The sequence below is a fragment of the Pagrus major genome, chromosome 21, assembly GCF_040436345.1.
Source record: "Pagrus major chromosome 21, Pma_NU_1.0".
In the NCBI taxonomy this organism is placed as follows: domain Eukaryota; kingdom Metazoa; phylum Chordata; class Actinopteri; order Spariformes; family Sparidae; genus Pagrus; species Pagrus major.
The window spans coordinates 16,298,199-16,313,914 of NC_133235.1; the positions used below are offsets into that span (position 1 = coordinate 16,298,199).

The following is a 15,716-nucleotide window of genomic DNA, read 5'->3' on the forward strand; positions in this document are numbered from 1 at the left end:
GATTGCAAACTGTGCATGATAGTTGGGTTTTGGATTTCATAAAACTTTTGTTAATCTTGTCAGTATCTTGCTACTTACATGACCTAACCTACTTGTGCCTCCTCTTCTTTTTCCAGAGAATCTGGAAGAACTTCAGGAGGTGGTGCAGGAACGTTTGGCAGAGTTACTCCGCGTCCTCAAGGCTGTCATCGGCAAACACCAGACCCTCAACTCGGTGGACATCCTGGGAGCAGCTGGAACGGTCATTGCCAAGGTCAAAGGTCAGTAATTACTCACTAGCATGCATGGACGCACACAGACGCACAAGTAATAACACACAGGTGGCCAGATGATGCTCAGATATCTTGTTGCATTACAGGTTCAAGCAAAGGGTCTACGTCAGTCTTGAAACCAGTGTGGGAAATACCCTGCAGAAATGTTTTATAGCTCTGTGCTTGGTTAGAGTTGGCTTGGAGATTTGTTTTTAAAAGGTCACAGTATGAGAAGTTATTATTCCTTCAGCAACAGATCCATTTCCCGTCTACTTAATGAATACAAACAAAAGGATTCTCAGCTCACGAGTTCAGTCTACTAGAAACGTGATCCACTGCAATGGTATTTCTTCACTTGACTTGCACACAAGAATCTGTACGGTGGAGACTACATGGCTGTAATTTGCATACCATATTTCAGCGACCGCGGAGGCCCCTTGGCAGGCTACTTGTCAGTCAGGCACGTCCACGTTTCTTCATTCTTTTACGCATGTCATGAGGTGTGTGGTTGTCTGACAGCTCATCTGCCATATCTCAAAACCTGAGTTGTGACCTACTCCTTAAGAATGCTTCAGAATACACGTGCATCTGCAGTCCACTGAGTGGTGCTTTGACAATGTTTAGAATGCAAACAGGAAACAAAAGAGATCCAGTATTAGATCAGACAAAGGAATTATTGGCATTGTTGAGACTTAAATGATAGAACAGGCTGTGACTTCAGTGACAAGATGGAAAACTTACACCATGACTAATGACTGAAGGTTTCTGTCATTTATACACATTTATAAAGTACGGTTAAAGATGACAGTTTCTAAGACACCCAGTAAAACATTTATGATAGTAAATGGGTTTCCTAAAATTCATAAAAAGAGGTTTTGATGCACCAATTCAGTTTTTCAATTTCATATTTGTTCAGTTACCCCTGCCATATTACTTTCAAATGCCACAATAAGCTCTGCCCTATGTTAGCACAAATAAAAATGATTACAATGAGTTCTGTGAAAAAGTCGAATTGGTGCTCTCAATCATTCAGTCAAGGTTTTACAACCCAAAAAGGTTTCCACAACTTTCCCAATCTTTCCCAGTCTTTTGTTGCCCCTGTCCAAAGTCAAGTTAATTTTATTTATATAGCCCAAAATCACAAACCACATTGCCTCAGTGGGCTTTACATTCTGTACAGTGAACGACACCCTCTGTCTTTAAACCAGCGATTCAAGGAAGGAAAAATTCCCTTAAAAAACCTTGTAGTTTGGTAAAAAAAAAAAAAAAAATGTGGAAGAAACTTAACGAAGAGCCACAGAGCAGAGATCCCTTTTTGAGGATGTATAAACATGCAATTGATGTCTCATGTACAGAACAGACGAACAAAATCACAGATCATACAGATTACAGTGACAAAATTTGTAGATTGTAAAATAAATGTGAAGCCTAACTTCTTCACAGATTGTTTGAAACATGTTGCTGGCATCAAATTCAGGATCAGCATATGTTTTACAATAATCAATGGACTTGATGAGGTAAAACATTAAATATGTTGTATTTGTACTGTTTTCAATTAAGCACGTCTAAAAGGATAAACAATTTATCACATGCTGTTGTATTTATTTATTATATTAAGCACCCCCCAACTCTTTTGAATCAAGAGTGAACCTTAATTTGTGGGTATGATGACATTTTCTCTTCCAGAGAATAATTTTATCAAGATACTTATTATTATCTTGTATGCTAAAAATGCACAAAAATATGCCCAAAGACCTTAACTCCAATAGAATGGTGGTTCTGCTGTACAGTACGGCAGTGCAGCAAGCCATTATTCCTATTTCATAAGGAAAGCCTAGTCAATTACTCATGCAGTTAATGCAGTAATTGCATGTTATCTAGTTAACAAGTGGAATCTTGGAAATGTGCCTGTCCACAAGGGGGTGCCTTACATCACAGCACTGTGGCTGGACTGTCCCTAATGGCCAGTAGGTAACACAATACTGACACAGTCAGGGAGCCAGAGGAGGACTGAAAAGAAGAGGCTGAAAGAGGAATGAATCAGTGAGACGCCAGAGATCAGGACTCAAAGGTCTGGATGATAACAGGTCTTGTGCGCCTCAGTGTCTTCAGAGTGTGTCGTCTCCTCATCCTTGTTGCCCTTTGATGTTTGGTCATGACACCTGGGGCATTTGGACAGCTGCCAGAATTTACTGGAAAAAGAAATCCTCCTCCCTCCCTCTCCAAACACATGGTTGTCTAACCAGTTTCAAATGCCATTTACATGTAGATGTTATCCACAAACTATTCTCTTACTATTGTTTTTGTCTGAGACTGTAGGCAAGTTTTAATAAACCTGAAAATGTTAAGAGACATGTTCAGCTCCACTCAGTCGTATAATTCCAAGGGTTTCATGCTAGACAGAGACGCCTATTGTTTTATTGCCTGTACTTTTTCTGTTTGTGTGTCATCAAAGATATGATCTTTTCACGGACTTCTCATTGGTTCAAAACCAGACCCAGACAATGTTTTCTTTTCCTGGTCACATTTTGAGAGAGTGTTCATTTTTGCCTCCTCCTACTGAAAAACTGCAGGGCACTGCAATAAAAGTGTCAACTTCCACAACTTATTGAAATTCTTTCCCTGCTCTCTGTCGCCCTTTGTCAGGGGAAGATGCTGGCAGCTGACAGAGTGTGTTTGTTTAATGCAATCAATCTTGTATGTGCATGTCAAAGGCATTTTTCTGTCCCTATGTAGATAAACATGTTGTAGATTTATTTGATTAATCTAAGGAAAGCATGTTGTTTACACTCTTTTCTGCATTTAAACACAATTGTACTTTTAGTTCGCCTCATGAGTGACCCGTCACGCCAAAGAAAATCAACATAAGTTCAATAATCAGAAAATCAGACACTCTTCAACTCACTAAATACTTTTTTTTAGGGGCTAATTGTCCCAGTTACGGCTCAAGCATGAGAAAACAATGGCCCCTGTACTTGAATGATGCAGTTTCCATATTTCAATCGTGACAAGGGGGGCAGAGCTCTGGAATCATTGTTATGAAACCCACAGGATGTCCTGAGGAAGAAGTCAGCGCAGAGTTGTACGCTAGCATTCAGGGCCAGGGAGGTGCACGGCAGGGAGGCTTTCATCGCTGAGTCTCTTCTCTTGGTGTCCTCGAGAGTCTCCCTGGAACGTGGGGTTGCCTCCCCACCCCAGGATGCCATGACCCTGCTGTGCTTCGTCTTAGGTTGGGACTTTACAATTACCCAACCGCCACTGACATGGATTGAATTTGCTCTAATGAAGAGAAAATGGAAGCACAAAAGCTAGAAAGCAGTTTGGGAACTGGAACTGTTTAGGGCTGTTTTTCCCCAGCAACTGAGGTTTTGTGGTCCCAGTTACTAGACAATGATGCCAGGTTTCATAGAGAAAAGGTAAGTGTTGTCAAGGTAGTCTGTAGTGTTACATGTCACAGAACTCAAGCTGTGTGAGTGTTTCCTGTTGCGGGCAGACAGGAAGTACTCAGCTTAGTCGGATTTCACTGCCGTGTCTTTGGTTCCTCCAACTGCTTTCTGCAAATGCCTTCTTGCTGAGTAAACTGTTTCCTGACAAGACATCTCGTACTCAAAGATTTATCAAGCGTCGGTGGCCTTACGGTTCTATAGTCGGTGGACATCTTGATGGAAATACACCTAAAAGCAATGTCTTCGATTGATTACCTCTTCTGAGCATGATTAACATGGAAGATGGCCTGTGGACTACAGTGGAACAAACAAGGGAAAATCTGGGATTGTTTCTGAATATTCATTGAATATCCATCCTTGAAGATCCTTGAAGCTGTTCAGAAGAAGACTTTTCTGATTTGGTAGGAAGACATGGACTGCACATGTCATTGCCTCAGACTGCTTCTGCTTTAACAGTTATGTTTTCTAAGCTGTTTGCATAGCCTTTTCTTTAAAACGTTTGACCCTGTTTAACTACCCAGGAGGTTGACTTTCCTTCTCTCATCGAAGAGCATGTCAACACTTACCTGAAACTACTTTAGCCCTTTAAGAGGCGATAAACCACTCCTCACAAAAGCAAAATGGTTAACTATTGTTGTTACTACTTACGATTGCAGAAGGAAAACAGCAAAAAGATGTTTGTGGCAAATTTCATACATTCACTTTGCATTTGATACATGGTTGATGCTTTTAGAAATAAACATAGCTGTTTGTTTTAACTTACATGTCATTTATTTGATCCATTGTCCATGTCTGTCCACAAACCGGCCTAGTCGTGTAAATACTTTTGTTGAATGATTGAGTATAGATAAGCTGGTTTGTAACATTTTGGCTGACATTCTTGTATTTTATCACTCTCCACAGGCGTTAACTTCAAGGAAGTGAACCCAGAAAGCACAAAAGCTATATTTGGCGAGATACACGCATCCATTGACACTTTGGCATTCACATTCGGCAATGTGTGAGTACAATGTTTGTATACCTTTTCAACACCACAAGATTTATTACTTTTTGGTGTGACAGCCAAGAAAAGCTGAGCTGAATCTGAATCGCCCAATCTTTTAAAACCTTGAGTTAATCGTTTTGCCCTCTTCGTGTCTGTTTTTTGAATTGTTGATCTGATTTTTACATCTTCACATCTACTCCTCAGAGTTTCTGACTTCCTTATGGGAGACGTGGGGGATGTGGACAGCGGCTCAGGGTTGGGGATCCCCCAGACCAGAAGAAGCAGGGTGAGACACCATCTTTCTTTTCCCAGCTTTTGAGCCAGCAATTTTTTTGTTTGTTTTCAAAGCTTTGTTTTCAAACATGGCAGTTTTCAAAAGGGTGCATTCAAAGCAGCAATTTTACCACGCCTCCATTTAAAAAAGCCTCAAAGACTTGCTTTCTGTACTTAATTGGAGTGTTGAAAACCCAGCTGCTTCTGATGTCTAACTTTGATTGTATGTCTGCTATTTAACCCTTATAATTGGAAATGTCTCTTTCACAGTCTTTTGACAATCTCTCTGTGGATCCTGAGGGATATGTTTCAGAGAAAAGTGACCTTGTGGGTAAGTTTCATTCACATTCCGTATTTTACCTCTGAGCAGTGCGGGTGTGAAATAAATTAATCCTGAGATGTAATAGCAATTAATGGCTGCTTTACAAAGCATTTAATGGTGGCGTTGTAGCCCGGGGCACCCTGGAGTGTCAGCCTGTGAGTTAGCTGAGTGATTAAGGCTTTGGACTCTTGAATGCCTGAGGTAGACCCGCCTTAAACCTCTGCTTCCACCCCTGTTATTTCTGCTTCTTTTTTCATACTAGCTGCTCGTTTTCCCCTCGCCTTCCACATATCTGACATTCCTTGCCTGTTTAGGAGTAGTTCCGTGTGGGATGGGAAACACATGGGGTTTGTGTTAAATCCGATGGCGGGCGGTTGGGAGAGGTGTATCACAGTGTAACCAGTAAAAAGAAAATAACGATGTTGGACTACTTTAAAAGATGCCCGGCACTTTCATATCCTCCTACACTCCCAACTTTGACCTCAGTATGCTTTCTCATTTACCTCCCACACACACCTGTTGGGATAGTATAACTGAGAGACACCAATCCAACACTTTGTTGGTACCATGTGTTGAGCTTTACTTTGTTTTAATGTGTGCGACTCCACTGCTCACTCTTCAGGCCCAGAGGTGCCGTTATCACGGGAGGAAGAAGTTGACTTGACCCTTCAAAAGAATGACAGCGGGGTGGAGTCTGCTCTACTCTACGCCAAGGCCTGGTCCAAGTATATTAAAGACCTTCTGGCCTGGATGGAGAAACGACTGGCTATGGGTAAGACATTGACATCACTGACAGTGCACTGGGCTGCATTAAGATATTATAATTGATATTATGTGAAAGCATGTGTTGATTGATAACTTCTGGACTAGAATTCTGTTGTAAAAATGGCCTTATCTTGTGTTGCAGTGCAGTTGAAACACGACTTGGATATCCATAAATTGTGTTTGACACAACTATTTGCAAATATGACCCCTGAGTGATTATAAGCCTTTTGACTGATAATTGGGTTTAGAGGTGGCAGAACAGTTTGTGCTCACTTTAAAGCCATTTAGTCATGGTAATAAGGCAGTCCATAAGGCAAGAAGCAATAAGGGCCTCGTCCCGTATACCCTAAGGCAAATTTCATCAAAATGCAGAGACATTTATTGCAGCAATACGAAATGTCAGTTATGTTCAGGAATATCAAAATAATATGAGAATCGGCCATTGCAAAACATCTGGAATTGTAAAAAACTATATATGCTTATGCACTGTTTGATGGAGTCTATGTATGCTTCAGCTGACTATATTAACAAGCAAACCCTCTGGCTAATAGGCCTGTAGAAGGCTACAAGTGAATTGGCATCCCATAGGTCCTGCTGCGGGCCTATATTAATGATCTACATTGATTTTGCAGTCTAAGCAGAAACCGTTTACCTGCTAGCCTCACTGTTTTTTCCATAGTAACATCTACTTAATACTGAAGTATAGGGCTGCAACTTATTTTCACAGGTAATTGGTTAATCCTGTAGTCTATAAAATGTCAAAAAAAAATGTGAAAAATGCTTTTCACAATTTCTCAGAGCCCAAAGTGACTTCTTCAAATTGCTTCTTTTGTCCAACCAACAGTCTGAAAGCCAAAGACTCTGCATTTACAAAAGGAAATGTCAAAGAAAAGCAGCAATTCCTTAAATTTAAGAAGCTAGAACCAAAAAAATATTTTTAATTGAATATCAAAGTAGTTGGCAATTAATTTTCTTTCAATCAATTAATTCTTCCAGTTGTGTTTGTTTTAAATATCCAGTATGTACTAAAATATGAAGGGTGATGTGATCACTACAATAAGTTCTTGTATGAGCCAAAGCTCATGAGTAATCTGTGTTTGTTTGGGGCCATCATTGTGCAATTAGATGAAATACACTACACATGCTTTTATCTAAAAAATTGTTAATTATCAGCTGGCAGTGATTACAGACATAAATAATTCCTTATCCCTTTTTTTTTCTTTCAGACATTGAGTATGCCAGAAATTATGCCAAAATGGCAGAGTCTGCCAAGGCGCTGGCCAGTCAACAGGTAACAGAAGACCCTTTTCGATGAAAACTCTGATTAGTATCGAATTGTTTTCGAAAATATTTGTCTGAAATTATTTTTCAGATGTTGTTTTCTTTATTTTGTTTCTCCAAGGACTACATGCCATTCAGCGATATCTATGTTTCCACATTCAAGAATGACATTGAGTACAGACAGCTGTTTATTCAAACAGCAATGGCTCTTCAAACAAATAAATTCATACAGGTAAGAATGCAAAAAGGAATGCCTTGAAGAAACACTTACCTCATCCAACTTCAGACCAGTTGGATACGTCAAACCTTCAGCATTTCATAGGCATGAATGTCTCATTGAGCAGGGGCATATATTTTTTTTCTTTTGAAAGTGAGTGCACAAAATATAACATTGCAAAGACCTGTTGTGAAATTTACTCTGACTATGGAAAAAAAACACAAACTGTGCCTCTTGTTCAAAATTTAGCAATTTTTAACATGATGATCTTGCATTTAGTTCAGTAATTCATATCTTTAAAGTCTTTCTTGTAATCCGCCTATTCTCAGGCTGTTGTCATTTCTTGTAATAACATTGCCCAAGACTTAAAGCAATTTAAGTCAGAAAGCCTTCCTGTTATCCTCTAGTCAGTAGGAATATTCTGTAACAGTACTTGCTGATAAGGACACAAGCATCTCCGATATAGTTATCATCCTTATGTCTTATCTTCAGTGCAAAGCTTAAATTAACAAACTTATTCCAAAAAAGGCTTTTTGTAATTGTGTGTAATTGTTGACTTTTCCCAGCCTCTTCTGGCCCGTAAGAATGAACTGGACAAGTTGAGGAAAGACATCAAGGAGCAGTGGCAGAGGGAGCAAAAGAAAATGGTTGGTAACAAGTTGCTTTTTAGATATATACATACACGCTATTGAGCTTGATAGCAATGATATTTGTCTCTCATTGTGCACTACAGAGCAACAAAATGCATTACTGCAGTAGCAGCAGCATTCCACAGTTAATTTTTATCAGCCAGCCAGGTGATTGTCAGATACATAACTGTCAGTATAGTTTCCTGATTCGTATACAATTCGTGCACATGATAGATGTTGAATTTGTGTCACCAGTGACCGAAACAAGAGATTTTTTCTGTTTAGCTCTTTAGAGTTTGTTTGTTTCATGGACTTATCCTTTCACTAATTGTCAATGCCCTTGTTTTTTACACTGTTTACTATTTCACTTTACATGGAAGGTTAATTAACCGTAAAAGGTGTGTCTGATTATATTCATGATAACTGTTGCACACTTGCATATTTCAATATCATGAGCGTTTGTGGTTGATGTGTGTGGTTTTGGCAGCAAGAGGCAGATGCAACATTGCGTAAAGCGCGAGCGCTGAAGGCCCAGAGGAGAGAGGAGTACCAGAAAGCCCAGTCATCCACCAACCGCTCCCAGGAGGAGCAGTCTAATGCTGGTAACAAACAGCTGGAGAAGAAGAGGAGGCTGGAGGAAGAGGCTCTGCAGAAGGTAGGCAGGGGAGAAAATGACAGGGCAAAAATAATTGGTATGACATATCCTGATAGGGCAGTTAATAATAGCATGTCCTTGTGCGCCAGTAGAAACTCTGACACCCTTTCTGTTGTCAAAATCTGTCTTTGCAGCAGTGCTTTGCAGTTGAATGTCTGCACACTCATTCTACTTTGCAATTTAGAATTTCATCCACACCCTCACATTATTCTCTGTATCCATTGCTGTGGTCAGGCGGAGGAGGCCCAGGACCAGTACCAGAGCTGTTTGGCTGACGCAGGCGTCAGGAAGATGGATCTGGCCAACGCCAAGAGCACCATCCTCACGCAGATCCGAGAGATGGTCTTTCAGTGTGACCTCACGCTCAAAGCAGTGAGTGGACAGTACATAATATTAGCAGTCAGCTAACAAAACAATGAAATGAGAGAAGAAACTGGACTGATCAGTGCATGATAAACAAAAAAGAAGCTAGCAACCAAAAACTGAAAACACATGAATAAAACAAGGCAAGACTTTTTATCACTTTCAATTTAATTGAAAGATCTTATAATAAAGGGACATTTAACAACAACACTAAATCTATTTTTTAAATGCTTTCATATAATTTCAATGGCTTGTTAACATGGTATAAAGCAGCCCTATATTTTTAATGACTGTGAATATCCGTCAAATACATTTGATCAAAAAATGACCATTTTATATGATATTACAAAATGATTCAATAACTTATATTAAGATTAAACAGAAGGTAATGTAAAGCATACACAGCATTGACTATTGAAAACAGATCAAGAAAAGTACTGGAAATTTGTACAGAATTCTTGGTCAGGTTCTCAATCCTGTTTATTTAGTCTCTGTTTAAATATTTTCTGATTTAAACTGTCAGTTTCTTTATATTGAATGGGAAAAATAGAAACCACAGTATATACAAGAATGTTTGTCTGCCTGTATTTCTGTTTTATCTGTTTACAATCACTTTGATTTATTCAGTCAGACATCATTCACTCACTCACTTACTCATTAAACAATCTGTCATTCTTAAGGTGACGGTGAACTGGTTTCAGATGCAGCAGGCGCAGACTGTGTCGCTCCCCGCCCACTACCAGGACCTGAGTGAGAGTGCGAAGCTGTACGAACCGGGTGAATGCTATGCTGAGTTTGTCCGGAACCTTCCCAAAAATCTGCCTAAAGAGCGTGTGCACTCAGACTCCATCTCCTCTGACAATACCAGGTACCAAAGACTGTAGATCAATACCTCGAAAGTCAGAATTAAACCCCCCAGCTTTGTGCAAGTATTTTCTAAGTGAGTGGCTTATGAAATCAGCTTGTGTCAATCCTTTTTATTAGGGTTTATTGTAGTTTAAACACAGTCATCACAGATTGTTGCACATGTGGCCATAAAATGAGCTCAACTGTGGTTTGAGTTTTGTTTTAGATTAACCTTCAGTTTTAGAGTCGATTGTTACAAAATATCTCTAAGTCACTCCCGTCCCTTTTTAGAAGTTGCTCATAGCCTAGTTCTTCTTTCAGCAAAGGTAACAGTGAGTCAGAGCAGGAGGAAGCGAGAGAGAATCGAGGAGAGACAGAATGCGTGTTGAATTTTCTGCCCTTCCTCAGGAAATATCTGTGGCGCAGGCAGAATGCAGCAGGGGAGATTGTGAGCGTGAGAGTTTGGCTCTGGTTTGAAGCTGTCCCTAAGACTCTACTTATTGTCAAAGCAGCGTCAGAATCAGCTTCCTACACACACACACTGACTACCACTAAGAAAACAAGCAACAACAACTTTACTTTCTTAGTACGATGTTAATGGTAAGATTAATGATGCTGTTGTTGCAGTTGTGACCCAATTTAGTGCTTAAACGTGTTCGTACTTCCATTATTGGGTAGCCACAAACGCCTTTAACGTGACATTTTATGTTGAAGTGGTCTGCTGGCTGGACTCATTTCAGTTTCTGTTCCTAATCCTGTCTTTCATTCTTAGTAAAGCCTTCAGCACTAGCATTTCTGAAGATTCATTGTGGTCACTCAGAACAAATCAAACTGAGTATTTGTGACTTAATGGCTTTAATCAGCATCTGTTTGCAAGTTTGGGATTACGAAGACTTTGAGTGGTCTCCAGTACAGCTTAGGTTAGCATGTAATAGACAGAAACATGCGCTCTAATAAAAGGCATGTTTTTTCTTTTCCAATGAATTGAATCATGTGGCTAAATACAGCGGAGGAAGAAGAGGTAATATAATCTGCCAAACTACTCTCAGTAATATTGTTGTCAGAGTTTGGCATAACAGATTGAAATGTGACATGCTTGCTTATTCATAGCACTCTGCTCCAAGGAGTTATAAAATCTTGGGAGTGTTGGTGGTGGGTGTTAGCAAAACAGATTACATGCCAGAAAATGAAAGCCAGAATGGCCTGGTGTAGTAATAGTTGAGTCACTGGTGTTGATCAACAACAACAGACTATTGCACACTGTGTAATACAATAATGCTGAGCTCTGGGACAATAGAAATCTTTCTTACCGGCAGATTCATCAAATGTAACCTTAAATGCTTACTGTATTTCCCCAGGTTTGTGTTCAACAAAAGGTCAGTGGGCAGCACTCATTCCTCCCACGGCAACCTGTCGCAGGCGTCCATCACCTCCTGTGACCTGCTGAGCGGAGATGAAGTGGACAGTCCACTACACCGACCTGCAAAGATCAGTGAGCGGAGGTCCAACAGCAGCACAGACATACAAGGTGCTCGCTCAGTTATTAATGTGAACTCAAGAAATGATCACATGGATATTTACAATTACTATGAACACCAGCAGACTTCAGAGAAGATCTGCTTTGATTCATACTTTTACAATTTTAAGTGTAACGTCTGTCATTCATTGATAGAAATAGCACTTTTAGACATTGTGTCAAGTTATTTATTCTGACATTTTGAGGTTAACCTCAGGTCATGTTTTTTTTTCCAACATGGATATGAAGTATTTTAGAAACTGGGTGATCCCTAAACCCAAAACAGCTGAAGCTGGCAGGCTATCTGTTGGTCAGATCAGTTTGCAAACCTGCTTTTATCTTTACATGAGCCTTTTGGGGACTTTCCCTGTATATTGAGTCATGGAAATTTAGTCATGACTAAAATCAAAACAGTCAAAGTTGTGTCTTGTCTGGAATATCTGTGTGACCACCTGTCTCCGAAAATATCTGAATCTCATGCTAAGAAAATCCCTAAACGGGAAATTTAGGCATTTTTCTTTCTTGTTATTCTGTGTGTGTGTGTGTGTGTGTGTGTAACTGGTGGTCTGTGTGTTTTGTGCAGGGCTGAGAAATCAGGCAACGCTGAGAGCCTGGGCCTCCAGCAGTCAGGGCAGCCAGGGAGGGATGTGCAGTGACTCGGAGAGTGCGGGAGGCAGCAGCGAGTCGAGGTCCATGGACTCTCCCACTGCCAGTCCAGGTAGGAGGATTTTACAATGAACCTTTTTCAGGGCTCCAGGGTGGGACTGTTTGCCTGCACATGGGCCCCAAAAATCTGTCAAGTGCGACCGGTGTACCTGAAACTTAGCAGCTCTGATGAAAAAAAAGAGAGAGAAGTAACCGAAACAAATGATTTTGAGGTTATCACAATTTCTTGTTGTGTGAGCTGTGATTTAAATGAAGTAGAACAATTATCTGTACTTTCTTCTCTTCTCTTCTCTTCCTGTTTACATAATGTTAAGAAATTAAATTAAAATGTATTATTGGGTGCACCTAAATGAAAACGTTCTGGAAAGATAGAGGAACAAGGAAAGATAAAGAGAGAGAGAGAAATCATATTTGAAAAACACCCAAATCATGTCACTTAGAAGATAATAAAAACATCTTTTAAGTGAGATTATAAAAATAGTTAGCAAATAAAACAACTTGATTTTCGACACCCGTTGTGTTTGGGTATCGAAAGCTAAAAAGATGATGAAGGCACTCATGATCTATTTCTTTCTATTGAAATCTTTTTTCGTCTGTAGTTTAACTTCCCCACAGACCCACACATTACTCATTTCTAGGTGGTACACTTCCCTCTGTAGCTGAAACTATTTGCCATACTGTGCAAAGCTTTTAAATACAATACTCAACACTAAATGTACAAATGTAGAGCACCTTAGTTTATTTGCTCTCAGTATTGCAGTGGTATATGTCTTTGTGCTCGAAAATCTGAGCATTGTTATGTACAGATTCATGACTTTTGTATCTATATATGTGCAGGTGACTTTAAACGACGACTGCCGAGGACTCCTTCCACTGGGACCATGTCTTCTGCTGATGACCTGGATGAGAGAGAGCCACCGTCGCCCTCAGACAATGGTAAGGCGTGTGTGTGGGTGTTTTATGTGCCCCCCCTCTCCTCAGGCAGATGCATGCTAATGTGTATACCAATTTTGGCCTTGTGTCTGCCATGACAACCAGTCAGTGTGTCCATTTATGTGACAGGGAAGTTAAACAAGGGAGGGACAAATAGTGAGTGAGAGAGAGAGAGAGAGAGGGACTGCTGCACACATCATATATGGTGCTTTTTTATGCGCCTGGCTCTGTGGTGGATTTCGCTTACTTCAAATGTTTTTACACTCAATGGAGCGGCACAGATGGGGGTCATGTTAGTTTTGGCGTATGGCCTCGGCTTATACTTCCTGTATCTATGCTGAGCTGTCCCGGTCAGTCTGTATGTTTATTTTGTCATTTTGAATCAAGGCAGAAGAGCAGCTCTTTTCTTTCTTTCCCTATGTTTTTTTATTTATTTATTTATTTTATTTATTGTGGGTTAACATGTAACCTTGTGCTGTCTGACTAGAAAGTACATTTATGCAGAAAATATGAGAATAATGGCTCTTTTTATAGCAGAATTTGACTTTATATACCTGGAGGGATTATTTTTAAATAGATAAATAAGTGTCCATGACTTTTGTTATGTCACACCCCTGAATTTTCTAAATCAGGCTCTGAATGAATGTGTCAACAAGCAGGAAAGGAAAATTACTCAAAGCTGCCATTTACTGTATGTAGTGACGTGACATCAACAAAGACTTCTCTGATTGCCTTCACAGAGGATCAGTATTTGTCCCCCCTATATGAGAACAAAGCTGAAGTCACCGGTCAAATTAGTTTCCTCATCAGTGGCTCTGGTTTTTCAGGTCTGGCAGAGATGGTGACAGAGACGGCCAGTTCTCCTGGTCCATTCAGAAATGCTCAGATGTCCAAAGCTGCTCAAACCCATAAGTTGAGAAAACTACGAGCTCCATCTAAGTGCAGAGAGTGTGATAGTCTGGTGGTTTTCCATGGAGCTGAGTGTGAGGAGGTAAGGTATTATATACTCTATCATCAGCTGTAGAAATTATAACGTTACATATGTGAATTTGTTTCATTGATGCAGTAAAATTTGTAAATATAGCAGACAGCCACTACATGTTGCCTTTGGGCTTCTGACTTGATTAAGTTTTGTCCAAGTATCAATCAATCAATTTCCTATATTTTGCCTTTCCTTTTACCAGTGCTCCCTGGCTTGCCATAAGAAGTGTCTAGAGACACTTGCTATCCAGTGTGGCCATAAAAAGCTTCAAGGCAGACTACACCTGTTCGGTATCGACTTTGCCCAAGCATCAAAGAACAGCCCAGATGGTATCCCTTTTATTATCAAGAAGTGCACCTCTGAGATTGAGAGTCGAGCACTCAACATCAAGGTAAACTTAGTTTTTCACACAGTGTAGTTAATCTTTATCATTTGATATCTTGAATTGCAGTGCTTTTTCAAGCGATACAAATTTTATTTTCTTAACTTAAATACCACAGTTTGGGTTAGGTTTTGGAAATAATGGTAAAAATGAACCTGTTTTTTTCCTGACAGGGGATTTATCGTGTGAATGGTGCCAAATCACGTGTCGAGAAGCTCTGTCAGGCGTTTGAAAATGGGAAGGACTTGGTTGAGCTGTCTGATCTCTCACCTCATGACATCAGCAATGTCCTCAAACTTTACCTGAGACAGGTGGGTCTTAAATTCTTACTGAACACTTGCAAATCAGTTAAATTATTATTAAATTATCATATGTTACATATTTTTCTATGTAGTATCGCAAGAGTTAAAGTCTTAATCATAAAATGGGTCATTGAACCTGGGACTAACATTGTGATCTTATGTATTTGTACTTACTTTAAGCAAACATTTTATTCACTACACATTTGGTATTTTCACACATTTTCAACTTCTAATAACACAAAACACTTCACCGTTTCCCCTCTGTGTCCAGTTACCAGAGCCATTGATCCTGTATCGATACTACAACGATGTTATCGGCTTGGCCAAAGAGTGCCAGAGAGTGATTGTGGAGGAGGCTGATAAAGCTCAAAGCACCCAGACAGGAGAGAAAGGCAGGCCGAGTGTCCAGCTCAACAGAGTCATTTTCAAGATCAGAGACTTTCTCCAACAGCTGCCGACAGCCAACTACAGAACTCTGCGCTTCCTTATAGCTCATCTCAACAGGTAAAACCCAGAGCTCGACCATTGTAAGGATTCCTGTCTGTCCCTCTCTGCACAAATAGACTGATTCACAAACTTCCTCATACGCCACAAAGGGAAACAGAGACTTCCCTATAGCACAGAGGAAGTAGCACAAATGACATAAAACTCATGTTCTTTTAATAGTCATGTCCAGTTTGTTTTCAAATCTGACCCAAGCACTAATCCTTTTAAATTGAAAATTGAACTCTCATGATCTTAACATTTAACTTTGATGATTTCATGGCCAAGAAATTAGTATTTATGTTTGTGTGAAATTGTGTGAAATTAGTGTTTTGCTGAAGTGATGAGACTTTTTCGATCATCACATGACAGAAAAGGGATTTGGCTTGTTAACAGTTTGTGGAGGCAGGTTTCATTTC

At 39.9% G+C, this 15,716-nt stretch overlaps 1 protein-coding gene across 3 annotated transcripts in view; it reads left to right on the forward strand.

The window, feature by feature from the left end:
- LOC141017137 (rho GTPase-activating protein 29-like) overlaps nucleotides 1-15,716 on the forward strand; it is a 34,186-nt gene that overhangs the window by 15,249 nt on the left and 3,221 nt on the right. The window contains exons 3-20 of one of the 3 annotated variants that reach the window (XM_073491753.1): nucleotides 117-260; nucleotides 4,601-4,697; nucleotides 4,887-4,968; nucleotides 5,226-5,286; nucleotides 5,900-6,049; nucleotides 7,269-7,333; nucleotides 7,445-7,555; nucleotides 8,107-8,187; nucleotides 8,657-8,824; nucleotides 9,059-9,196; nucleotides 9,868-10,055; nucleotides 11,392-11,561; nucleotides 12,133-12,267; nucleotides 13,053-13,151; nucleotides 13,976-14,139; nucleotides 14,333-14,521; nucleotides 14,686-14,823; nucleotides 15,086-15,318. In XM_073491753.1, the coding sequence (XP_073347854.1) occupies nucleotides 117-260; nucleotides 4,601-4,697; nucleotides 4,887-4,968; nucleotides 5,226-5,286; nucleotides 5,900-6,049; nucleotides 7,269-7,333; nucleotides 7,445-7,555; nucleotides 8,107-8,187; nucleotides 8,657-8,824; nucleotides 9,059-9,196; nucleotides 9,868-10,055; nucleotides 11,392-11,561; nucleotides 12,133-12,267; nucleotides 13,053-13,151; nucleotides 13,976-14,139; nucleotides 14,333-14,521; nucleotides 14,686-14,823; nucleotides 15,086-15,318 (2,413 nt within the window). Of the gene's footprint in view, nucleotides 1-116; nucleotides 261-3,398; nucleotides 3,668-3,690; nucleotides 4,099-4,600; nucleotides 4,698-4,886; nucleotides 4,969-5,225; nucleotides 5,287-5,899; nucleotides 6,050-7,268; nucleotides 7,334-7,444; nucleotides 7,556-8,106; nucleotides 8,188-8,656; nucleotides 8,825-9,058; nucleotides 9,197-9,867; nucleotides 10,056-11,391; nucleotides 11,562-12,132; nucleotides 12,268-13,052; nucleotides 13,152-13,975; nucleotides 14,140-14,332; nucleotides 14,522-14,685; nucleotides 14,824-15,085; nucleotides 15,319-15,716 lie in introns of those variants that run through there. The other 2 variants (XM_073491755.1, XM_073491756.1) reach the window with 2 other exon arrangements.